Source organism: Rutidosis leptorrhynchoides, chromosome 10 (assembly GCF_046630445.1).
Source record: "Rutidosis leptorrhynchoides isolate AG116_Rl617_1_P2 chromosome 10, CSIRO_AGI_Rlap_v1, whole genome shotgun sequence".
Classification (NCBI taxonomy): Eukaryota; Viridiplantae; Streptophyta; class Magnoliopsida; order Asterales; family Asteraceae; genus Rutidosis; species Rutidosis leptorrhynchoides.
In genome coordinates, this window is record NC_092342.1 from 33,266,849 (window position 1) to 33,292,725 (window position 25,877).

The window sequence follows — 25,877 nt, forward strand, 5'->3', positions numbered from 1 at the left end:
GCTGCTTTAGAGATGTCACTGCATGAACTACTTTATCTTGCATTCAAACTTAATTACATTTGAAACTATGATTTGTAACGACCTAAGGGTCACGTACTATTATTAATGGCTTCTGTTCATTGAAGCATACTTTTGGTTACTAAACATTCGACGTTAGTTATGACATCACCTTTTTATCATGAACGCAACTTGTTTTGAAAACGCATATAGTGTTTGACCTTGTAATGATCCTGTTGTTGATGGTCCGTACATGATGATTTAGTACGGGGTGTCACATATTCTAATTCTAGACCTCCACAAATTCCTATCAGAAGTCATGTCCTCGGTCAACAAAATCTCCTTCATGTCGATCTTCACTCGATCTTCCCATCTACGCTTAGGTCTACCTCTTTTCTAACACCGTCCACCGTGAGGGCCTCTACTCTTCTAACCGGAGCCGTAAGTGGGCGCCTCATAACATGGTCAAACCATCGAAGTCGTTCTTCTTTAAGTTTGTTGATGATACTCCCCACTTCCAGGTTTTCTCTAAAAACCACATTTGGTATCATATCTATCATGGTTTTACCACACGTCCACCTAAGCATCCTCATCTGAGCCCCCTCCATCCTTATTTCCAGAGCCTTCGTCAATGGCCAGCGCTCTGAACCATATAACATGGCATGTCTAATTGCCACCTTGAAGAATTTCCCCTTCAGTTTAAAAGGTACCTTCTTATCGCATAAGACTCCGGTCGATGCTCTCCACTTCAACCATCCTACCTTAATACGATGAGTCACGTCCTCGTCAATCCTTCCCGATTTGTGGATCATCGAGCCTAAATATCTAAAAGAATCTTGCGGGTGCAAGATCTGGTCCCCGATGTGAATATCCACATCATCATTGAGCTCGTTTTTGTTCCCATCGAAGTCGCTCATAAGGTATCCAGTTTTTTGTCTACTTATTCTTAGACCATTTCGTTCTAAGACCTCCATAGCTCAAGTTTTCTATTTAGCTCCTCCTTGGTTTCCGGTACTAAAACAATATCATCGGCAAAGATCAAGCACCATGGGATGTTGTCTTGTATCCCTCGAGACAGCTCGTCGAGAGGATTAAAGCGAAAAGAAAAGGGCTAAGTGCCGATCCTTGGTGTAGGCCAACTTCCACCGGGAAAAACTCCGTGTTTCCCACATGCGTCCGAACACGAGACTTCGCATCATCGTACATGTCTTTAATAGTTCTGATGTAACTACTCGGGATACCCCGATCACTGAGGCTCTTCCTAATCAATGCCCGTGGAACACAGTCATATGCTTTCTCCAAGTCTAAGAACGCCATGTGTAAGTTCTTTTGCTTTTCCCCGTACTTCTCCATAAGGCTTCTAATGATATGAATCGCCTCCATCGAAGAACGCTCTGGCATGAAACAAAATTGGTTCTCAGACACCTTTGTCTCGCGTCGAAGCCTAGTATCAATCACTCTCTCCCAAAGCTTCATGATATGGCTAAGTAATTTTATACCCTTATAGTTACTGCATACTTGAGCATCCCCTTTGTTCTTATAGATGGGAATAACCTCGCTGAGTCTCCATTCCGTTGGCATTTTTTGGCTTCTAAACGTCTTGTTGAAAAGACTTGTCAGCCACCTCACACCATCATCGCCCAGACATCGCCAAGCTTCTATAGGGATTTGGTCCGGTCCTACGCATTTATTTCTTCCCATCTTCTTAGAGCCTCTCTAACTTCATTCTCTTTAATCATCGAGTAGGGACAGTTGTTTTGATACTCTTCTATTGATGTGTCATCACGCTCATCGTTGCGCTCAGATCTACCCGCAATGAAAAGAGGCGAGAAATACTCCTCCCATCTTTTCCTAATTCCATCTTCCTTTACGATGCTTTTACCAGCTTCATCTTTGATAAATTTAATATTATCCATGTCCCTTCTTCTACGCTCCCTTGCCTTAGCTATCTTGAAGATATCATTTGCTCCCTCTTTAGAGTCTAGTCTCTTGTACAACTCTTCGTACGCCTTATCTTTCGCACGCGCAACTGCCTTCTTAGCTTCTCTTTTTGCCTCTTTATATCTTTCTTCTGCCCTCGTTCTGTCAACAAGTGGACCGTCTCGAAGGGTGATGAGCTCCCTGAACCTTACATGTTTAACCGTGACTTTGGCTTGGACCTCCTCACTAATCCACCAAGATTCCCTACTTGCCTGAAAGTCCCTACTGTCTCACCTAGGGATTCTTTGGCAACCCCCCTAATGGTGGATCCTAAACTATTCCACATACGATCCACGTCAACATGCGATACATTATACATTTCATCTACTCTTTCGACCACCTTCGCTCTAAAAGATTCTGCCTTATCTCCGCTCAAGTTCTTCCATAGGATTCTTGGTAAAATTGCTCTCACACTCATGTTGGTTCGTCTCTGAATTTCTAAATCCATGACCAACAGTCCATGTTGAGAGCAACAATACAAAGCCTGTCAGGACCTTACAGTCCCTACATGTCCTAAGGTCACCTTTACGAAGCAGCAGATAATTAATCTGAGTACTACGCCCCCCGCTATAAAAAGTAGCTAAATGGGCCTCCGTCTTTCTAAAGAAAGAGTTTGCAATAACTAAATCATGGGCGATAGCGAAATCGAGGATAGAGCAACCTTCTTCATTCCTTACTCCATACCCAAAACCCCCGTGGGCACCCGCATAACCCTCCGTACTGGCTCCTATGTGACCATTGAGATCGCCCCTATAATCAGACGATGATCAGTCGAGCACCCTCTCACAACCTCTAGAGATACCCAAAAAACATCTCTTATCTTCTTCTCCTAGAACCGCATGAGGTGCGTAAGCGCTAATGAGCATTCAAGTGTTTAATGGTAGCCCTTACGACTTTGGTTAGTAAAATTCTTTTTTAATTTTCTCCGTGAGTCGACATTTCTATCCACTCTTGTTCCACTTTCACGTTTCTTTCCAAATATGGCATTTTCTCTCTCTCATTTCACCCCATCCCTACTATCACCACCATCATCATCAACAATCAAACCCACCACTAATTACCAAACACTCAATCCCACCTCTAATTTCACACACAACAAAACCAACCGCCGTTTCTCCATCGTCGTCAAATCAACAGAAAACGACCAACAACAACAACAACAAAAACAACAACAACCATCGTCCGATGAAGAAGAACAATCACAACTGGGAATCGAGATAAAGAAAGCAATGGTGGAAAATAAAGAAAATGAAAGTGAGAGTATTTGGAGTGGAGTAGTGGATGAGATTGGGAAGATTGAGTGGCCTGCGTTTAATAAAGTTATTGGAACTACGGGTGTTGTGTTGGGTGTTATTGCGGGTTCTAGTGTCGTTTTGTTAACTGTTAATGCCGTTTTAGCTGAGCTTTCTGATCGGGTGTTTGTTGGCCGTGGCGTTCAAGATTTTTTTGGTTGATTCACGATAAGGGTTTCCGGTTGGATCCTGTGTGCGAAGGTTTAAGGGTTTACTGTGGACTTTCGTCTCTGATTCTGCCACGTCATCATTTGTTGATTTCGTTAGTATAGTTGATTTTGTTCTATTTCTACTGTATGATTTATTTATTAACATTATATAATGTAAAAAGGTAAATCACTTTGACCTTTTAACAAACACTCAATCCCACCTCTAATTTCACACACAACAAAACCAACCGCCGTTTCTCCATCGTCGTCAAATCAACAGAAAACGACCAACAACAACAACAACAACAACAACAACAACAACAACAAAAACAACAACCATCGTCCGATGAAGAAGAACAATCACAACTGGGAATCGAGATAAAGAAAGCAATGGTGGTAAATGAAGAAAATGAAAGTGAGAGTATTTGGAGTGGAGTAGTGGATGAGATTGGGAAGATGGAGTGGCCTGCGTTTAATAAAGTTATTGGAACTACGGGTGTTGTGTTGGGTGTTATTGCGGGTTCTAGTGTCGTTTTGTTAACTGTTAATGCCGTTTTAGCTGAGCTTTCTGATCGGGTGTTTGTTGGCCGTGGCGTTCAAGATTTTTTTGGTTGATTCACGATAAGGGTTTCCGGTTGGATCCTGTGTGCGAAGGTTTAAGGGATTACTGTGGACTATCGTCTCTGATTCTGCCACGTCATCATTTGTTGATTTCGTTAGTATAGTTGATTTTGTTCCATTTCTACTGTATTATTTTTATCAACATTATACGGAGTATTATGTAAGATAAATCAATAAATTAATTTGACCTTTTAACCTGTATTGAAAGTTCTAAATCAATATTTACAAAACAGAATTCGATTTTTTAAAATCTATAACGTTGATAGAAAAGGAAATTAGTGTAAATGATGAGACTTGAGATTTGATCTAACCTCTAATTTTAAGATGATTTAGATAGAAGTTATTTTATTTTATTTTATTTTATTTTTTTGAAAAGCAAGTCTTTTATTAGAACACGAAAGAATTACGACGAAAGAAAACCCAACAAAGATCCACGAAACCTATACAATCTGAACGACTAGAACTATCGAATATTTACATGAACTAAACTGAAAAAACACGATGTGAAGCTTAGGTTAGCCAATCCCCGATCTATGATTGAATGCGAAGCATAGAAACCAGGATTTATCAACCATTGATATCATTCCAACGAGGATTTTTTATGGCGTTTAGAGATCCATCCGAAGCTCGATGTTTGAATATTGGATAATATCTTTGAAGCATTCTACCCCTGATTTTTGAACACTGGATCGTTTCGAGCTTTCCATAAGAAATAACAACTCACCCATTTTACACCTTGCCAAATAAGCTTTCCTGTCACAGTGATGCTTGGAAACAGGGATTCATCAACGAGCGCTTGTGCCAACGAAAGGGAGATTCCACCATTTAAGAATTTGGTTCCATAGATCAATCCCTTGTGCACATGGTGTTAAACAATGGTCTACTGTTTTCAACATCATTTCTACAAATCGGACAAAGAATAGAGTCGATACCTCGTTTGTCAAGCTCGACCCGAACCGGGATCCTTTTTTGGATTGCCCGCCACACAAAAATACCGATTTTTAAGGGAATAGATTTATTGCGAAGAGTTTCACCAAAGGTAGAGATATTGGCCCTTTTTTCCTCGATAATTTTTTTTATAGTATGGGATTTGATACGAGAAGAATACTACACGATAAAACTATAGCTTTGATTCATATGTTTAGATGCTAATGAATTCCAGATTTTGTAAAACAGAATTTCGATTCCAATTTGATTTATTTACATTTACAATTTTATAAAAGAGAACATGATCAAACATAACCGAATATATAACTGATCATTTCAAACAACCGTTAAAACCAGTGACGCCCCCATCTTCAAAGTATTAGGACATAAAGAGTACCAAGAACCATAACCCAACTAAGAGCGATTTAATCTCACAAATCTTTAATATCACGTTCATAGTTTATGAGGCTGCATTTTAACTCAAAATGAAAGGGCATTAACAAGCACAAACCATAACAAATCTACTACACATTTGCGGGACCCACAAGGTCAGTCAACTCTTTCTTCTTCCTCTCCAAAGATTCATTTAATCGGGTAATCACAACTTCAATTTGTTCCTTACTTTGCTGCACAGCTGGCAAAACTTCCTTGACTGTTCTTTCAACAAGTACACCTCCAATCATTCTGTAAACACGCCTTGTAGGATCAAGTGGTTGTATAGTGTTGATCACTAAAGAGTGTTCACTTGCTTCCATTTCGAGTTCTTTAATTTTGGAGTAAATTTGACTCATCTCTGTTCTTATATTAACTTCTTGCTCGTTGATCGGGTCTCTTTGTTCACGTCCAGCCATGATACTGAAATCAGAGATACTGCAACTCGAGATATCTCTATCAAAATATGATTATTCAAGAAATCATTGGTGTATAGCTATTAAATATGATTATTCTCTTTTACTTGCATTATATTCTATGTCAACGCAACTTGTGTACGTGGAAGCTTACAGAAAAACAAAAATTAACTGCAAAAACTTGTTTATCTACAAGTAAACATATATACTAGAACAAATTACAGTCAAGGTCGAAGAAGACGTGAGACGGGGTCGAGACAGTAGGGACCTTAAAACGTTGGAACGGAAAAACGGCGTCGAGACGGATGTCGACCAATGTTGACTTTTTATATATATTTCAAACATAAATATTTCAAAGTAAACATAGATATTTGCCTTTAATTTGATATATTTATGTTTAAAATGTTTACTTTTGGAATTTATTTAAAAAGGCAACACTGGTCAAACATCCGTCTAGACCCCGTCTCTGCCTTTTTTTACCGTCTCGGCCGTTGTTGACCGTCTTTTTGGCGTTGTTGACCGTTTTTTAAGCGTTGACCATTTTTTTAACTGTTTCTAGGTCCGTTGCAACGCTAGCATGGTAAAACCGTTGCGACGCCCGTCTCGGCCGTTTTTTACAAAACTGGTTACAGTACGATGTAAGATACATATAACAAGCACGAGTTAGTATAAATTAGATAAACAAGTGAGGTTTGATCCTCAAATAGAACTATAATGGGGACACGAGCCACCAAAGTATCTCTTTCACAACGTTACCATGAGTGATGAGTCGAGCACTAAAAACAACTTGACATTCAACGCATTATCATTAATGGATCAAAGGAGTTTTCTACTTTTATTTTGTCACTGGTAAGATATTATCCTATCTTCATATAACATTATGAAGCATCCCTACCCCAAAAACCATAAAAAGGATGATGAGTCCTATTTCACCTTGTAAAAAGACAATATGACTAGATTGCTTAATCGAACTGAAATCTTAGTAAAATATTTCCTCCCTCAGAGAACATATAGTGCCATTTCGTAGAAAAGGTAAACAAAAAATAAAGGCCACATCAGATCCCTTATGATCACAGAAAAATCTATTTAATTGTTGTATTTTCTTGATATTTGCAAATAACTTGAAGACACAGCACTAACAAAAAAAAAAAATGGACTTATAGATATAGACTTTAAACTTGCAAAAACCTACACAAGGACCACTTGAACCATACACAACGACATATGTATATAGCCGACTCCTTTGAGACATTTCATCGAACAGTTGGGCAGCATAACAAGATTCAATTGCATAATAAACAAAATTACAAAACTTCACTGTACATACCATTAAATCAGTTGCTCGCTAACTATTGTAAACAAGGGACTCTAATTTCGTGTAAAGTCGGTAAATTTGCAGCTAAATATAAGTACACAGGGGTGATGATAGCAGCAGAAGAATAAAAAAATAAGAAGAGAAAACAAATACAGAGTAGAAAAAATCTTACTGCGTATACGATGGTAGCAGCTAAAAAAATACGTCAGGATATCAACGGCGACGGAAGCCTTCCAGCGATCGACAAGGTCGGTAACAAGGAACCCTGATATGTTAAGTAGACTCACTTTCTTCCTGTTCAAAAATTACGTCCTGTTTATAATTTTTATTATATTTATTTTCCCCTTTTGGTTGGGTTTATATGTGGCTTAAACTTATTCTTTAAATAAAAGTTTTGTACTTCCATTTACCTGCAAATTACCGACTCTACACGAAATTGGATGGGTTTATATAGCGATTATTTTATTGCCTTTTTAGAGCGGTCATTGAGTTTAATAATGAATGTTAACGATGGTCTTAAACTTCTTCTCTGATTCCGTGCCTGTTTCGCATACGCTTCGCACGTTATTAACGCTAAAAGAGGTCGTTAACAAAAAAAAATTCCTAAATGATGACAAAATACGGGAATTTTTTCATTAATATACATCAAACTTAAACTCACAATCTCTTAGAGTGCACTTTATAAAAGTGAATAACTAATCGTTGTATGATTCATAATCTGAAACATTCAAAAACATCTTAATGAATTTCATTCTAAATGAATTTTGTTATGAACGACAATGACATGTTTGATAAATAATAATCGTTGTGAATGAACTTCTAAATAACGTAGAGTTACCATATTAACATTTTGAACAAATAAATAAAAGACTATATTTATTTAACACGGAGTAATTATTTTTATACATAGTTTTAAAAGGTTCATAGAAATAATGAAGGTGCTCAATGGCTAACAGATGATTTCAACTGGGTAAGATTCGGCATATGATTTTATTTTTTTTTTAGCAGTACTTGTCAGTAAAAGGATACTAACACAATGAATGCTTAACGATTCAACATTCAGCACTGAGTTATTTTATTAAGATGCAACCAAATGCACTCTTAGTTTACTTCGACACAGTTAAACCTATTTTGTACATAAAAGTTAAGATTTTATTGTAAAAGTAAATTTTAGAAGATGAGTTTCAAATAGCTTTTTATAAACTACAAGTTCTAGTATTTTTTTTTAACTGATAAAATCTTTAAATAAAAAAAAATAAGTTATAGAGAAGCCAGGTAAAATAGTTTTTAAAATAATTTATTAGTTTATGAAATAATAAATTACATGAATATCACTAATATAATTAGGTATTGTATCGTATTTGTTTGTCTTGTTACGTCACATTACGTATTTAGGTTTCAACTCCGATTAGTTATGTCCAAATACTTATAAGAGATTTTTTTTTATTTTTATTTTTAATAAAATCATTAAATGTAAGCTTAAAGCTCCAACTACATGCTAATTTCATCAAACACTTTCTTGGTCCTATCATACTCGATACCCGAATCTATATGACTATATAGTCATATAAATCTCTAAATGATGATTTAATTATTAAGCTAATTACCTTTTAATTTTCATAATGATGATGTTATAATTATATACTCCGTATTTATTTAATTAAAAAAATAATAGGAAATCTTTTATAAAAGGAAATACTAATTATACTATATACTAAATATGGACAAAACCCACCAATCATACCACGCCACCTACCCCAAAAATCACTGTAGCTACTGTAGCACTGTAGCGAAATCACTGTAGCATTTATTTTTTTTTTCTCCTTACCACAATGGAGTATAAAAATATAAATTCATAGATAAACAAAGTTGCTCTGAATTTTTTTTTTTTTTCCGCTTACCACAATGGAGTATAAAATATAGATCTTTTGGGTTTTCCCTTACCACAATGGAGTATAAAATATAAATCCATAGATAAACGCAGTTGCTCTGAAATTTTTTTTTCTTGCCACAATGGAGTATAAAATATAAATCCATAGATATACTATATACTAAATATGGACAAAACCCACCAATCATACCACGCCACCTACCCCAAAAATCACTGTAGCTACTGTAGCACTGTAGCGAAATCACTGTAGCACTGTAGCGAAATCACTGTAGTAATTTTTGGGGTAGGTGGCGTGGTATGATTGGTGGGTTTTGTCCATATTTAGTATATAGTATATCTATGGATTTATATTTTATACTCCATTGTGGCAAGAAAAAAAAAATTTCAGAGCAACTGCGTTTATCTATGAATTTATATTTTATACTCCATTGTGGTAAGGGAAAACCCAAAAAATTTATATTTTATACTCCATTGTGGTAAGCGGAAAAAAAAAATTCAGAGCAACTTTGTTTATCTATGAATTTATATTTTTATACTCCATTGTGGTAAGGAGGAAAAAAAAAATGCTACAGTGATTTCGCTACAGTGCTACATTAGCTGCTACAGTGATTTTTGGGGTAGGTGGCGTGGTATGATTGGTGAGTTTTGTCCGTATTTAGTATATAGTATAATTTTCTAAAAAAATTTAAAAGACATTTATTATTACTAATAATTATTATTATTATTAAAAATATAAATACTCAACTTTAAGCGAACTTTATTATTATTATTTACTTTTAATATAATAATTATAATTATTATATTATTAATATTCAAATATGGATTCTTTTTACTAAATTAATTACGTTACACATGTATGCGAAATGCATGTCTCTATATATTTGTAAAAACAACGACAAGTTTCTTAGTCAAATGGGTCATTAAAAATAAATGACTTCAGCATTTATATTCACTTAATACCTAAAACATGTCATTAAATTGTTTCGTTTAAACAAATCTGTGATTTCACGGGTCATTTTATAAGTTAACCAATAAATTTATAGTATAATGACGGTAGCTTCTAGTTTTAATTGTGACCAGGGGCGATTCTGCATTATGCCTTACGGGGTCACCGGACACCACTAGTTTGAAAGGATGTTACGGACAAGCTTTGCGAGAGGTTTAAAACACTCTACCGCCTCGAATCTAGAAAATCTGCACTCATAATGGAGAGATTTAAATGGACGATCTGGGTGGTGAATCATCTTGGAGCTTTATCATAAACCCATCTAAATGGGCTGTAGGTGAGCTGCTCACGCGAACAGAAGAGCTGATGGCATTTTCAACCACAACAAAGGATTACGATAAATGGTGTTTGCCGCTGGAATTGAGTGGAAGCTTCAAAACAAAGAAAATGGCTTCGCTAATAATAGATGACAAAAATAATCCCGACTCCTTTTATAGAAAATATGTGCAATCCGTTAATCCCACAAAAGGTGGGTATCTTTATGAAAAGGAGGCTATCAGTTCGCGTGGAGGTTGACATGAGAGACATTTATTTACACTTTGTTCATTGCCCTTTTTGTGATGATGTCATAAAAACAGTAGAACATTTGATTGTTTTCTGTAAGTTTGACATGGAACTATGAGCAAAAGGTTTATACATGTTGGGACATGGGAGTTTTTCAAGCACAATTATTGGTGAAATTTTCCTCGGTAATGGAAGACATGCAAAGACCTCCATTGGTAAAAGGCGTCGCCAAGCTACAGAATGGATTACTGGATATATCATATGAAAAAACAGGAATCAATCTGTTTTTGGGAAAGACCGAATGAGTGATGCAGTTTTGTTCAATGAGATACGGGTAAAGAGTTTTGAGTGGATCACTATTCGCTGAAAGAAAGCTTCACAAGTTTGGCATCCATGGCTAACTTCTCCTAGCTGTTATGATCCTTCACTACAAGATAGAATAATTATTGGTTGAGGCGTCCTGCATGCACCTACTATTCTTCACTCTAATCCTAAATCGAGTGTACAGGGCTGTAGCTTTTTTTGTTTATAGGATCACTTCTTTAATTAGCTCTCCAAGTATACCATGGTCTGCACAACGCAGCCATACAACTTTGTACATATAACTGTATATTTATAATAACAAAATGATTACATGTATGTCACCACTAAATTAAACTACCATAATTAAACTGCAGAAGTAGTCGGAACATTACTTGAATCTGCACCACCACCACCACCACCACCGCCATCACCCGCCACTTTAACAACGGTCGTCCTATCACCCCCACCAATTCGTTTCTTCTTTTTTCGGTACGAAACACCTCGAGCTTTTGCTTGATATTCTTTGACTTGTCTCAAATAAATCTTCACGACCCGAACTCCAAACGGGTTCGACTCCGGGTTCCCTCCATTTTCCTCGTAAGCGGCTCGAAGTCGACCAATTACCGCATCCAGACTGCCCCAAGCTTGTTTTAGTAGACAACTACATGAAACCGGTTGATTTGGGTACCCAAAATACGGACAAGTAGAAATGTGCACTTTTGTTTGACCAAATCGATCAAGGTACTTTAAGAACTCGATCACGTGAACTCCATTACATGTACTTAAACTTAAGGGTGGTTTATGGTCACATAAGTATTGTAAGAACGTGTTCCAGTCACGTTTTTTTTGTGACTCGTATCGGCTCGGTCGTTGTTGATGTTGTTGTTGTTGTTGTGGTGGTTGTGGTTGTTCGGGTAGTTCTATTGGGTCGGGTGACTTGGGTCCCAATGCTAGTGGTTGTGGTTGTGATTGTTCGGGTAGTTCTATTGGGTCGGGTAACCTGGGTCCCAATGCTTGTGGTTGTGGTTGTGGTTGTGATTGTTCGGGTAGTTCTATTGGGTCGGGTGATCTGGGTCCCAATGCTTGTGGTTGTGGTTGTGATTGTTTGGGTAGTTCTATTGGGTCGGGTGACCTGGGTCCCAATGCTAGTGATGGTGATTGTTCTGGTAGTTCTACTGGGTCAGGTGACCTGGGTCCCAGTGCCAAATCCATTGAATGTATTTTATGCACCAATTGTGAGGATGAAATACGACGATCCAAACAGTATACTGATATTTGCAAATAACTTGCTGACTTACTGCTTACATATACCCACTTGAAACTTGCAAAAACCTACACATAATCAATTGAACTCTAAACAACGACATATGTATATAGCCAACTCCTTTGAGACATTTCATCGAACAGTTGGGCAGCATAGCAAGATTCCCTTGCATAAGAAACAAAATTACAAAATTTTACTGCACATACCATTAAATCAGTTGATCACTAACTATTGCAAACAAGGAACACTAATTTCGTGTACATACGATAAATTGCGGCTAAATGGAAGTACACAGGGGTGATGATAGCAACAGAGGGAAAAAAAAAAAAGAAGAGAAAACAAATATAAAACAACTTACTGCGAATTCGATGGCAACAGCATAAAGAAATACGTCGGGATATCAACGGCGACGTCGGGAGATCAACGGCAACATCAGAGCGTCCGGCGATCGACAAGGTCGGTAAAAAGGAAGCCTAATATCAAGTGGGCTCACTATCTCCGTGTTCCAAAATCTATACTGTGTATTTTTATACTGTGTGTGTGATCTTTTTTTCCGTTTTCTTTTTTTTTTTTTTTTTCTTCTTAATTTTGACTGTTATATATGGATTAAACCTTTTCTTTTGAAGGGGTCACGGGTTCAAACGAGATTTCGAAACCCACTCACTCCCAGAGGAACATCACAATCCTACCACCACTTAAGAGGGAACTTCACGGCGAATTCATACGGACATCACATGTGATAAAACCTCTTCAGACGAGGATCGAATGCAAGACGTCTGCAACCTCCGAAGCCCATAAAATGAGCAGGTAACTTCAAGAGAAATATTTTGCAGCTTATGGAGATCGTACCTCTAACCTCGGAAGTCGGGTCATTACTAGTAAACCAACAGCTTGAAGTTATATATGGCTTATATCCTCTCTATAGAATTTTAAGTACTTTTTATTGTTTTTCTTAAGCCGATTATAAAGACACGTAAAAGTAAAGGTAAAGTGGTTGATGGCAATCTGTTGAGGAACTTTGGAATCGGATTATGGCTGCTACTCACACTCCTTTGACTATTCTCATTTTCGAAGCTATTTGCTATGCCACTCTCTGGTCACTTTGAAGATACATAAATGGGCAAATCTTTGACCCATCAAAATTTAAAATAAATGTCATATTATAGATTCTATCGTGTTATTCTCTTTTGATTGGCTTTCGTGTCGATATAAGAAAGTCAATCTTAATTGGAATGTTTGGGTTCTTAATCCTTTATTGTCTTTGTAATTTTCTAGCTTCTTGCTAGTTTTTTAATAAAAAATTTCAGCTGTTAAAAAAAGAAAAAAGTTTGTGAACGGTTTGTTATTTTTGTATTGTTAGTCTTTTTTGTTAGATTTGACTTACTGTTTTGGATCTTATATTTATTTGTGTTCCGGGATGGTTTTAGTGATTTAGTTGCTCAAGGCTCGGGTTTAGTTGACTTTTACTCTTTGGTTAATGTTAGAGGTCTTTTACTGCGTTCAAGCCTTGTAGCGCGTTTATTTCGATTGTAACTTTGTTTGTCTTTTTCATCTATTGATCAAAAAATTTTGTTTTAATGTTATCGTTATTTTAGCTATAAAAAAGATAGTGAAGTGATGTACAGTCGTAGTCAACTCAGATATAGCTTGAAACTATCGAAATGATCAACACCATTCCTTCTTGAGTAATTTTCTTATTCCACAATATTTGATATTGGTAATTGAGTCTAGTATATCCAAACTCGAGTCTAGCATATCCAAACTCAATTATACCCCTACTTGCATATGTAGTTCGTAGATACATCACTAACCAACTATTTCTACTAGATCAGTTCTACAACTTTGAGAAAAAAGTGTGTAAATGTGTTCTAGCAAAGTAAGTGAAGAATCATGTGTATATAAACACAGATTAACACCATAAAACATGTAATCAATCACAAGATGTAACAGACAATGCTACCCTTAGATCATTTGAAGTACCACAAATGTACATCCTATGAGTTTCTATTTCTTGCTCATAACTCCATGGATTCCGATTCCCGGGAGCATGGTAACTGCTGTCCACTCTGTCACGCAACGAGAATACAATTTCTCTTAGAATTGGTTCGTGTCCGTTCAATAAATTCCCCATGCTCAACACTTTTCTCCAAGATTGGCTAGCTGAAGGTTGAACAAACATACTTGTAACTACATCTCTCTCATTCATCCTTACTTCTTCCTTCTTTTTCAATTCCTGAAAACAACAATTAGCTATTGTTAATAGAGGTGGCAAGATGGATGGTACACATGGGTCGACCCATTTAATGTTAAACTGAAAAAAGATTTATTATTACTATATTATTCTTAATTAGAAAAGATATTAGAAGTCTGTAAACTCTGTAAGCACTATAAATAGACTTGGGACAACTTCCAATCGGTTTGACCCATTTTCCACATGCTCCACGTGGTACAACACACCCAACTTGACCCATTCACACTCATTCATAAGTAAACGGGTCAAAATGGCCACCTTTATTTGTATCTAGCACAAAATTAACGTGATTTTTTTTATTTGGTCGAGATAATTGAAAGATCAATTTTGACATACCTTGGGTAGATCTTTTTCAACTGAGCCTTTTCCCATTTTTGGTACATAGAAGTTGTAGAAATCATTAAATATAGTTTGCGCAAGACGGGGTGCATGCAAGAATTTGCGATGCAGTGAAGCTGCTAGTGTTATTAACTTTTCCACATGCTCAAATACAACACAAAGTCGTTTCAAGTCTTCAATTATCTCAATATCCCCAGGTAACTTGTTTGCTGCAATTCAAATAACATTAGTTATAATAACACGTAGAGTTAAGTGTATGGAAATGCAGTTAACTAAATTCTGACATACGTAGTGTGTGTCTACTCAGGGTGTACACTGTGCGTAGGTAATTTGTTATGTATTGCTTTTAGTTACATGTCAACTTGTAAGGATGCCACGTGGCACGATGATATGTGAATAAAAAATACCATTAATTACATACAATAGCAACAAATAACAAGTTTCTTACGCACAACGTAAACCCGAGTAGTTGGGTACAAACTACGAATGTCAGCCTTTGTTAATTGCATTTTCATGCACTTTATCCAAAGACATACAACATAAGACGGTGTGTTTGAAGTTGTACAGTGAGATAATCAAGTATTTGAACGTCAGGAAAGTTCTGATTCTTTAAGCAAATTTATAGATACATGACCAAAAGAACAATTTATTGTTGTATAAAGTATAATCTAAAATGTGACAATTTTGTTTGTGAAAGTAACTTTCAAAAAAATATGACAAACTTTTAATAATGTTTAGATATTGTCTTTTATTTAATTCCAAAAATAATAATTTGTCCACAGTGAATAAGGTGGATAACAATTTGGTTCAAAGAAGGGTTAATAAAGAGTTTTAGTTTTTCCTTATATAATCAGATTTATAGCAGCTGGAATCATTTGACTCTTCAATAAGCGTAATCACAAATTAATCAGCTTCTACTAACACTAAAAGCTGATCATCAGGACTACAAGGAACTATACTCATATAATATGTTTCACACAAAACTCTGAATGCCCCCATAGGTCAACTATAAATAAGACAAATAGAAATAAAAAAGGACAACTATATGTACCTTGCAAAGGCCTCAATGCAGAAGCTATTGTTAAGTATAGTTGATCGATTTTAGTTGTCATGTTCTTTAACCCTCCAAAGCTAGTCAGGTTAAGAGTGTCAGCTGCTGCACGGAAAGCAGTACACACCATTTGTTCCAGCAATTGATGTGGTCTTACCGTTTCCAGATAATGAAGAATCTTTGGAGTAGAAGATATGAAATGTTAGGTTTCATTTTATCATTTAAACAAAACAATATATGAAAAGATTTTTTTATTAAAGATGCATATGTGAAACTTATGTACCTTTTCTCCTTCTCTATTTGGATCCATAAGTGGCTTCTGGTCTGAAGCAGGTAAAGGAGGTGCATCGTTCCATATTTTGCGCCATGAATTCCCAGATTCTGACATTCTATCTGAAAGTTTTCCTGAAGGAGGCCATTTCTTTTTAGAAGATGCTGACTCAGCATTGTCGTCCTTCTCCTCCCAGTCTTTAGGGGAATGCCATCGAATAAAATCTTCAAAAACAGCATCTGGATTTGCAGCTTTGAATGCTGACATATCTATTATCATGAAAACATTATGCAATGATAAAAAGGGAGAGAGATTTGATTTATATGTTTCTGAATATACCCAAAAAAAAAAAAAAAAAAAAAAAAAAAAAAAAAAAAACAACAACAATCATTAAATACAGAAGTAGGATTGTTACCTGAAGATAAGATGTCCTTCTCCAGCTGACCAGAAAAGCTCTGAAAATTTATATGATCTTTTAGCAAAGAAACTATTGAAATACTAACTACTTTGTAAATGCTCTACAAAAGGTTGCTTTGTGGTGTTTGGGTGTGATTTTTTGAAAGTGATTAATAACATGGACTATACAAAATAGTGTTAGGATATGCTTTGGGCTATATGAAGTTCTAATAACCAAAATAGAATCAGACGTACAACTGGAAAGAAAAACCTAATTATTCAAGAAAATAATAGGTCAGCAAGTGTTGATCATAAATGGCACTTTGTTAATTAAAATGGAAGCAAAAGTGTCTCAAATCAGATAAAAAAGATGGCGTCAATAATCAATTTTATGGCAGCTGGTATGAAACTCATAATTTGACCCTCCAATAAGCAGAACCAGAATCTGTTTTTACTATACTTAATAACAAATCAGTCAGCTACAAATCTTATCCAGACACCCCTGTCATCATCATTTAACACAGATATATGAGGAAACTTACAAAAGAATCACCCAATACTTCAACTGCACGGAGCCTTTCTTCATGTATATCTTCAGTCATAATTGGTGGATCCTATAAAAAGAGAAGATTTTCAATTTGTTGATTGTATAATAGGAGACAAACACATATAAAATAGTAAGCAATGTGAAAATGAGATGAACCTGCGTGAATGGAGCATGCATGTAGTTTTGTGAGTTCAAAAGCATCATGGATTCCACTACACCTGCTGATCCCCTCCTTTTAAGATTCAAAGATTCTAAATCATCGGATTTCACAGAAGATTGTGGCATAGAATTAAGCTTAGAAGCCGCAGTTCCAGAATTATGGAAGCCATCAGATGTTGAACCGCTGCAAAATAAATAAGACGATTTGAAAACATTATGCAAGGTAAAATAATGGAAATTTATAGACTACATGTTTTCTTATCAAGTGTTGCAAACTCGGCCGACTCGGTCGAGTACTCAGGGAGAAATCGGCAGATCAGAGGAAACGAGAAATCGGCCACATACTCGGTCAAAACTCGGTCAACCTCAGTCAACGCCAGTCAAACCTGCAAAATTTTCTATTTTTTTTCTCACCTTTTTCATATTCTTGTGGGCTAGAAAATGAATTTTGATGGCTGAAATTGGAAGTCATTTGCCGGAATTTGAGTTAAGGAAGAAAGAGTTAAAAATATAAATAAAAGGGATGAGAATAACGTATATGAGCTCTATAAGTTAATAAATAATATTATAAACTTAAATATATATAAAATATACTAAAAAACTAAAAAAAGTCAACATCCGAGTTCTCCCCGAGTCGCCGAGAACTCCTCAAAAACCTCCTGCCGAGTTCTCCCCGAGTCGCGAGTTTTACAACCTTGTTCTTATATGATAAATGCTTTAGTAAATATAACATGTAAATAACATATAGAACAAGTTGTGTGCACTTGTCTTTAATATTTTAAGTAGTGTAAATGTAGATTACATAGATAATACTTTCTGATCACCTGTGTGTTATGTTGGGAGTTTAAATGACAAAATATGGGACGCATTTGCTTCTGACCCATAACCATATATTACAATCTAAATGTAAACTGAAGGTTTATATTTCCAGGTGTGTAAGTAATAAAACAGTTTTTTACTTTATGTCTTGAAGCCACAAGGATAGTGTGATTTTCCTCATGGCATATTACTAGTGTATATAGCTAAGACCAAGGAGTTCTCACATGCTTCATTCACCTTTGACTTTCTGGCATTACTCCTTTGACCCTCGATGGATCAGGTAAGTCCACATTAGCCATATCACTTGCCTGTAGTTTGAAAAAATAAACCATTAGTATAAATTTTAATTCTAATATATAATGTTAGTTAAAAAAAAAAACATAAAAACAATCAGTCAACCTACCTCAACCTCAGCATTACGAGAATAACTAGTTTTGTCACCATCACTACGTTGAAGGCTGTCCAGCTGGCGTTTTTTCTCAATACAAATTGCAAGCTGAGAAGCAACAAAAAAGCATATTATTGGCAAACATCACAATCAATATTATATAGCCAACATCAAAGATAATATGCAATATGCAATTAAAATAAACATTGGTTAAGAAAACGCCATCTAGTACAGTTACTTGATTCAAATACGACTAGACAATAGAAAATATGCATATTTAAATAAATTGTTCAATTTTTTGTAGGCAAGTTAAAAGTTCAACAATTTTGAAGTTTTTACTTGGTATTGATATTGTTATTCTTGGAGCTAGAAATTTTAGACTTAGTATCACAAAAGTTGGAGGCCATTTGACACCAATGTAAAACGGAAGGAACCATTGTACTTTAAGCTCAAATTAGTGTACCTCATGTGAACAAAATATATTTAAAGAACTGATTACCATTTGCAGCTTTTGGTTAACTAGACAAGTTGATAGGTCAATGGTGCCATTGACTGGCATACGTGGCAATGGTTGTGACTCTTCCCAACACCAACGAATTTCTCTAATAAGCTCTATCCATAGCACCGCAATGGCTAACATAAATAAATATAAATATAAAAATAATTAGCAAAAAACAAAAGTAAACTTTAATCAACTAAGTTAATTTACTATGTTTACCACGTATGTTACAGTCTCCAAACCATAATGAGTGTAAGCAAAACTGAGCAAACAAAGTTTCCAATGGTGCACCCTTGATAATTCTTGAACTCTTATGTCTGTTTACTGGAGATATGTTTTCTGGTCCTGTAATAGAGAGAGTAAAGTAATCATCAGTCTGACATCATCTAAACTATAAAAACCTCATCAAAATTTTTAATTTTTGAATAATTTCTGGTCGTTAGCCATTTCTAATATTATCCCAACTATTCTGGAATAAAAGGAAACGTACCTTCATGACAAAGATCTTTGAGCACACGATCAAGAACTGTTGGTGGAGGAACTATTGCAGATGACTTTAATTTATCGGATCCCGATGTTTCAACTGTAAACAAGGATTTAAAAACAGTTAGCAATAAGCAGGATTTGTAGACTATTTCTCACACAAATATACTGAAAATCTAAGTTGACCTGACACAAAATCTTCCATGAATTGTACTTGCAAGGACATAGCCAATGCATCAACCAAATGCCCAAGTTGTGATGCAAATCCAACCATCTTTCCAACAAAGTCACCCATGCTATACAACATAATTGTGTACGTATAAGAAAATACTGACACAATGAAAACATTATATAATGGTGAAAAAAGAACATTCCAAAGATGATATAAGAAGGAATTCCTTACAGATACGAAGAAAATTCTGGAAGAATGAACCACTTTTGAGCTTCATGTATAGACACATTTTCCAGTTCAGCCATCTCCATTGAGCTTTCAACCGTTTTCTCATCCCACATGGCAATCAATTCAAAAGCTACATACATTCTATGAAAGTATCAGTTACAAGTATACCTGGCAATTGAGATCCATACTCTCAAATTTGGGTCAAGCTTTCAGGTCAATTGGGTCTTGAAAAAAATTAGGTTTGCAATGTAAACAAAAACTTAAAAAAAAAAGTCCAATGAGATTTTCTTCAACCTATTGGGTCTTATACAAAATATAAAAGAACGGGTAAAATGGGTATCATATCCTAAAGTTCAATAGAGTAAACAGGTCTAATGGGTCTTGTGAATGGTTCAAATGGGTCGAGCATAACAAGATTCATCCGTCAATCATTTATGAAAGCATTAGTGGTTATATCAGTTATTATGTATATTAATATTTTCTTATATATATAACTGTAAAAAAACAAATGTAAAAGTATGTGACTTGTTTGGACCCATTACCCAAACCGACCCAACCTGACCCGTTGGAATTTTTTACCCGTTTGACCCTTGACCTATATCAAGCCAAAACCGTTTTGACCTCTTACCCAAACCGACCCGTTTGTCAGGTATAGTTACAAGAAACACTTGTATTTCAAAATATACAAATATTACAGAGTTTGTCAAATACTTCTACAATATGCTACCTTTTAAGGGGTCTTCTGCAGTGTACCACTCAGTCCACGGGCAATCGTCATCCCATTGCAGTTTGTTGCGGTTATCACCTCCATTGTCATCTCCAGATTCAGTAACCTCGGTCTCAGATTTTAGCACTTCATTATCATCATCATAAGGAAGAGTTTTGTATGTTAACTTCATTGTAAAATTAACTCTGAAGAAATGTGTAGAGAGATCTGATGACGAAAATGCCTGCATGAATTCATGAATTGAGTAGATACATAAGAGATAGTGAAAGGCAATATTTTCTTATTAAGAGATATGAGTGACTAAAGTGACTTACAAACTTAGAAACAAAGAGTTCATATAATCCCTCCAAATGCATGAGTTTTATTGGAACCTGGCTAGCAATAAGATCTCCCTCAAATCTTCTAGTAAAAACTGTCCCCATATTTTGTATACCAATGTAAGCTTTTCTAGATGGATCATGCACAGGAACAAATGCTGGCCACAAACTAAATGGTTCATAGTATCAGAGTTCAAGAAAACATTATATTTAACATAAAGATATAAAGAATAACTTATTATGAGTTGAAGGTCCCACCTGGAACAATTAGAAAAGGCTATAGCAATTGCACTTAAAAGCTTGCTAGCCTCTGGTGAGTCAAGAATAACCCCACTGGCACTTTGAGGGGCAATCACCTGTTTACACTTTAAACATAAGTTCCTTTCTATATTTAATTATATGAAACAATGTTTGAATGTTAAGATCATGAACTATTAATACCATGAATTCTTTCACTCCAAAAGACAATTGCAGGTCATGTAAAGAAGAATTCCAATCAACAGGTTTTCCTAATCAATATAGAGCAACAACTAATATGATACAGTAGTAAAAAGGATATGTATATTTCGAAACTGAAAACGGTTGTTCGATATACCAGCATTGCTAATTTCAAAGTAGTACTCCATGCAATAGTTTTTCATAGCATATTTCAGCTCAGATTTGACCTTATACAAGTTCTTAGGCTCTCCTAATGAAACAGCTCCCTTTTCCTATAGGAAATACACAAGAAAGTATTAAAAAATAAAATAATATTTGAATTTGAATTGAACATAATAAGAACAGGGTTTCCCATAATTAGATTAGTAATACAAAAAACAAATAAGCAAACTGGAGTATCTTGTTACATCAAGCATACCAACAAATTTTTGGGACCACTTGCTAACCATTGTCGACAAACAGCCTCAATTTCAGATATGAACCTACAAACAAAATTATCTATCAAAAGTACTTTTATTCGCTTCAAACTGAAAAGATCGTGCATTAGAATATCGACAGAAATATATAATACCTTTCCCATGAAGAGGCTAGAGTAAAGTCATCAAAATGTTCAAACTGCATAGTAATAGTAAAAAATCAAGAGACAGTTAGTTAATCATGTATCTACTCAACAACTACTTCATAAGATAATAGACTTCAGTCTAATCTTTATGTCAAAAAGATACTTTCCGAAACAAAATTACATTTCTGTAACAATATACAACTGACATTATTCTATTGGTAGTAGTAAACTAGGTTCAAGGCATATGAGAAGATTTAATCAAGTCTACCTCTTCTTCTACTTCTTCCTCGAACTCATCTACCACTTCATGTCTTTTTCTTCTAGATGATGCCATTAGATATTCCTAAAATCCACACAAAAATATCAGACAATAGTATTCTCTTAAGTAAAAAAAATAATAATAATAGATACACGGATCACAGATCACGCAATGTAAATGAGAATCTGACCTAATTCATGCAATGCATTGCTGCAGAGTAATTAAATTATACATGCAAAGCACTAGAGATTTACCTATTTCATGAAACGAACTGCAACAATATATGAAATTGGTATGGTAAAATAAAAGTCTCCAACATAAGGCTATTTAATATCTGAATCAATGATTCACAAATTCCTATCACATTGTGTTACCCTATATATGATGTAAATTAGTTAACACAAATGTTAAACAGATATTGATCCAATTTATAACTGTAGCACTGAATTAAATTAGTGGATCAACACTAGAACATATAAGCTACATAGTATCTGAAACAATAATTCCAATAACGCCTAATCCCAAGCTGATGACCTAGACATATAAATATGTTAATTATTAATTAACATAACAGTTAAAAATAAATTAACCTAATTTGTGATTGTAGCACTGAGTTGAATAAGTGAATCAACAATGGAACATGGAAAGCTTGCTAAATATATAGCATCTTAAACAACAGCGAATTGATGAAACCCTGGCAAATTAATTCCGAGGTTGAAACGACATTGAGGATGATCAACGGGATGAAATCAGAGATCTGTTTGTATGAATCAAATATAATGAATTCACAAGGACGATTTAGGTTTTGGAAGCGTATAAAGGAGTTATGGCGTTTAATTAATAACGAGAAGAAAACGAAAATGATAAAAATGAAAGCGTGAGTCGCAGGATTCGAACCTGCACGAGCTTTTCTACAAGTTTTATTAACTTTATTAATACGGAGTACTTAATACCAATACCAATACCAATGTTGTAAAAAACCCAATTAGTGGCCGATTAATCTCGATTAATCATTTTTAGAAGCAATCCGTTCTGATTTTCAAAAATCCGTTTAATTAAACGGTCAACGTCAATTGATGGATCAAAATCGTATTCGGTAATCAAAGTAAGTCAAAGTAAAAAATGGTTAACATTTTAACATGAATTTAAACTATAATTTTATAGTTTTTAAGTAAAATGAACAATTTTAGACAATTATGTTAAAAATTATCTTTATATTTATGGTTTTTTTTCTATAATTACACATATAATTTTTAGAATTTAAAATTTAAATGTATATAGTACAATTCGATTAATCCCCGAATTGCCGATTAATCCTTCCATAGTCCTGACCGATTAATCCCCGAATAGCGAATTTTGCAACCTTGCTTAATACAACTAGAGTTGATAAATCTGTCAAGATTTACTAAAGACCTTTAATGATATTTTACACAAATTTCTTGTTACATATATCCAAAAGCATTATTGAAAAATAGCCATAAATATTGATGAATTTATCAATTTCAATTATGAAAATCTCACCTCCCAAAGTCCCAACCTATAGAATGTTTAAGTGAATAACTAAAATCGTTAATTTTTACTTAACTTTTATTACCTCCGTTTCATTACAAGTAATCACTTACTTTTTCATACATATTTAGTTAATACAACTAACTTTATTATCTACTAATCAAAAATTTTATCACTCCATAATAACTTCTTCCGATTAGTTGAAAAACAAAGTGGACATTTGATATGAGACAACCGACAATAAAAAGATGGACATTTGAAGTGGGAGGGAAGGAGTACTAGGTTAGTTAAGTGAGTCACTAAATTGTACATTTTCACTTTTTATTACTGTATGTTTATCAATCAATCAATTTATTCTTCATTCTAAATCTTGTGTTGTAGCTCAAATGGTAGTAACATGACACTCTTTGTTAGAGGTCAGGAGTTTGACTCTCGGGAACTACAACATTGCACACAAGGTTATTCCTTAACCTTGAAATCCGCCCAAAATCACCTGTCGCACATTGCGTTGCGGGGGCAACGAGAGGGGGTATTACCAGCCATGCCCTCGAATTGGTCCGGGTTTCCTTCAAGACAGCAGTTGGGGCGGGTAATGCAACTGTAGGAGATGATCGTGTGAGTGATTTAGTCCATTTAAATGATCCCAAACTGTTATTCTAGGGGGGGAAAATTATGCTACATTCTAGTTTATGCTAAGATGTCACTACAATTTCGGTTTCCATTTTAAGCTTATTATTAAGTGTACTATTAAAGTTTGGCAGCTTTGTGTATTAAATGAACTATTTATTTCCATTCATTCTTTTAAGGTATCTTTTTTTTATTTCTTTTTGTTATTTTTTACTCCAGTTACCCCCAACAAACAAAAGTCAACGACCATTGTTGACAACCGGTAAACATCGTCAGCCAAGATGACCGTCATCGCTCTCCATCATCGACCACCGCCGCTGCCAACCACTGCCGCCAACCGCAGGATAAAAAGATGAATTTACCGTCATATACTTAGCATGAAATGCCCCGTTCATATCGATTATAAACGTTACATAATAATTGATTTCGTTGCGAGGTATTTGACCTCTATATGATACATTTTACAAACATTGCATTCGTTTTTAAAAGATAAACTTTCATTACAGCGAAAGTTGACAGGCATGCATACCATTTCATAATATAACCAAACTATAAATGACCTAATCTGTCATTTACTTAATAATAATCTTTATCGAACTCGATAACTTGAATGCAACGTTTTTTGAAAAAATGCCATGAATGACTCCAAGTAATATCTTTAAAATGAGCAAATGCACAGCGGAAGATTTCTTTCAATCTTGAGAATAAACATGCTTTAAAGTGTCAACCAAAAGGTTGGTGAGTTCATTAGTTTATCATCAATATTCATTTTCATAATTTTAATAGACCACAAGATTTCATATTTTCATTTCTCATAAATATCATGCATGCATATAGCCATCTGCATAAAAATCATTCATATGGATTGAACATCTGGTAACCAACATTAACCATAATGCATAGAATATCCCCACAGACATCGACGTCTGTATAATAATAATCTCGAAGTACTAAAGCCATCCATAGACATGAATGGGGGTTGTTAGGCCCAATAGATCTATCTTTAGGATTCGCGTCAATTAGGGGTCATTTCCCTAATTCTTATGTTACCAGACTTGAAGGGCGATATTCGATTTCGATAATCCAATCATAAAATGTAATTTTCGAGTACTTGTGTCTATTTCGTCAAACATTTATAAAACAGCGCATGTATTCCCAGTCCCAAAAATATATATTGCAAAAGCATTTAAAAAGGGAGCAAATGAAACTCACAATACTGTATTTCGTAGTAAAAATACATATGACGACATTGAACAAGTGCTAGGTTGGCCTCGGATTCACGAACGTATCAATATTGTGATTCAATATTGCAGGAAAGTACGTAGACACAACGAAAATGATAAACGTTAGGTTGACCTCACGAGCAATACCCTCGAACAATACCCATAACCTCCATAGCTATAACCCATAATTTCCTTAGCTCTATCCCGTTTGAAAACTTATTTTGAAATCGCCTGAACATAACTCCGTCGTAGTATTTTATGTATACTAATAATATCTTAAAATAATACTGATGTGTGCGAGGTGTAGTACGAAATAGATTATATTTTACTACGTAATACTATTAAATACGATACAATTTTACACAAGTTATTTATTTATTTATTGAATGAGATATACCTAAACCTTGCTACAACACTTCTATGCAGTGTACCTAATCGTAGAGTAGTGTAGTTTTTAGTAAGTCCGGTTCGTTCCACAGGGATACAGCTAAGTTTAACGCTATATTTTTATTAAC

The 25,877-nt window shown here is 35.1% G+C and overlaps 4 protein-coding genes across 8 annotated transcripts; all 4 read right to left on the bottom strand.

The window, feature by feature from the left end:
• Positions 1-353: 353 nt before the first annotated feature.
• Positions 354-971, bottom strand: LOC139870176 (uncharacterized). Its single transcript, XM_071858018.1, has 2 exons — positions 577-971; positions 354-525 (listed from the first exon to the last, which is right to left on the bottom strand). Exons 1-2 carry the CDS (start codon positions 969-971, stop codon positions 354-356), a joined length of 567 nt encoding a protein of 188 aa, XP_071714119.1.
• A 705-nt stretch (positions 972-1,676) lies between these two features.
• Positions 1,677-2,790, bottom strand: LOC139870178 (uncharacterized). Its single transcript, XM_071858019.1, has 4 exons — positions 2,780-2,790; positions 2,501-2,727; positions 2,288-2,415; positions 1,677-2,189 (listed from the first exon to the last, which is right to left on the bottom strand). The coding sequence occupies exons 1-4, from the start codon at positions 2,788-2,790 to the stop codon at positions 1,677-1,679; spliced, it is 879 nt and encodes a 292-aa protein (XP_071714120.1).
• Positions 2,791-10,776: 7,986 nt separating this feature from the next.
• Positions 10,777-12,643, bottom strand: LOC139873354 (uncharacterized). Of its 3 annotated transcripts, none has more exons than XM_071861283.1 (2): positions 12,456-12,643; positions 10,777-12,165 (listed from the first exon to the last, which is right to left on the bottom strand). In XM_071861283.1, the coding sequence occupies exon 2, from the start codon at positions 12,043-12,045 to the stop codon at positions 11,197-11,199; it is 849 nt and encodes a 282-aa protein (XP_071717384.1). In that variant the 5' UTR covers positions 12,046-12,165; positions 12,456-12,643; the 3' UTR covers positions 10,777-11,196. The 3 variants fall into 3 exon arrangements, with proteins under 3 accessions (XP_071717384.1, XP_071717382.1, XP_071717383.1); XM_071861281.1 differs by having other exon boundaries at positions 10,778-12,262; XM_071861282.1 differs by having other exon boundaries at positions 10,778-12,293.
• A 1,136-nt stretch (positions 12,644-13,779) lies between these two features.
• LOC139871890 (uncharacterized) lies at positions 13,780-22,806 on the bottom strand. 3 transcript variants are annotated; one of them, XM_071859640.1, is made up of 23 exons: positions 22,594-22,806; positions 22,013-22,087; positions 21,754-21,797; positions 21,601-21,664; positions 21,340-21,454; positions 21,186-21,253; positions 21,003-21,100; positions 20,742-20,913; positions 20,428-20,650; positions 19,704-19,830; positions 19,487-19,596; positions 19,308-19,400; positions 19,037-19,162; positions 18,818-18,951; positions 18,334-18,426; positions 18,168-18,238; positions 17,109-17,295; positions 16,948-17,019; positions 16,425-16,464; positions 16,022-16,278; positions 15,739-15,916; positions 14,685-14,896; positions 13,780-14,330 (listed from the first exon to the last, which is right to left on the bottom strand). In XM_071859640.1, the coding sequence occupies exons 2-23, from the start codon at positions 22,076-22,078 to the stop codon at positions 14,028-14,030; spliced, it is 2,853 nt and encodes a 950-aa protein (XP_071715741.1). In that variant the 5' UTR covers positions 22,079-22,087; positions 22,594-22,806; the 3' UTR covers positions 13,780-14,027. The 3 variants fall into 3 exon arrangements, with proteins under 3 accessions (XP_071715741.1, XP_071715742.1, XP_071715743.1); XM_071859641.1 differs by lacking the exon at positions 22,594-22,806 and having other exon boundaries at positions 22,013-22,229; XM_071859642.1 differs by lacking the exons at positions 21,186-21,253; positions 21,340-21,454; positions 21,601-21,664; ... (1 more) ...; positions 22,013-22,087; positions 22,594-22,806 and having other exon boundaries at positions 20,742-20,902; positions 21,003-21,038.
• Positions 22,807-25,877: the final 3,071 nt, after the last annotated feature.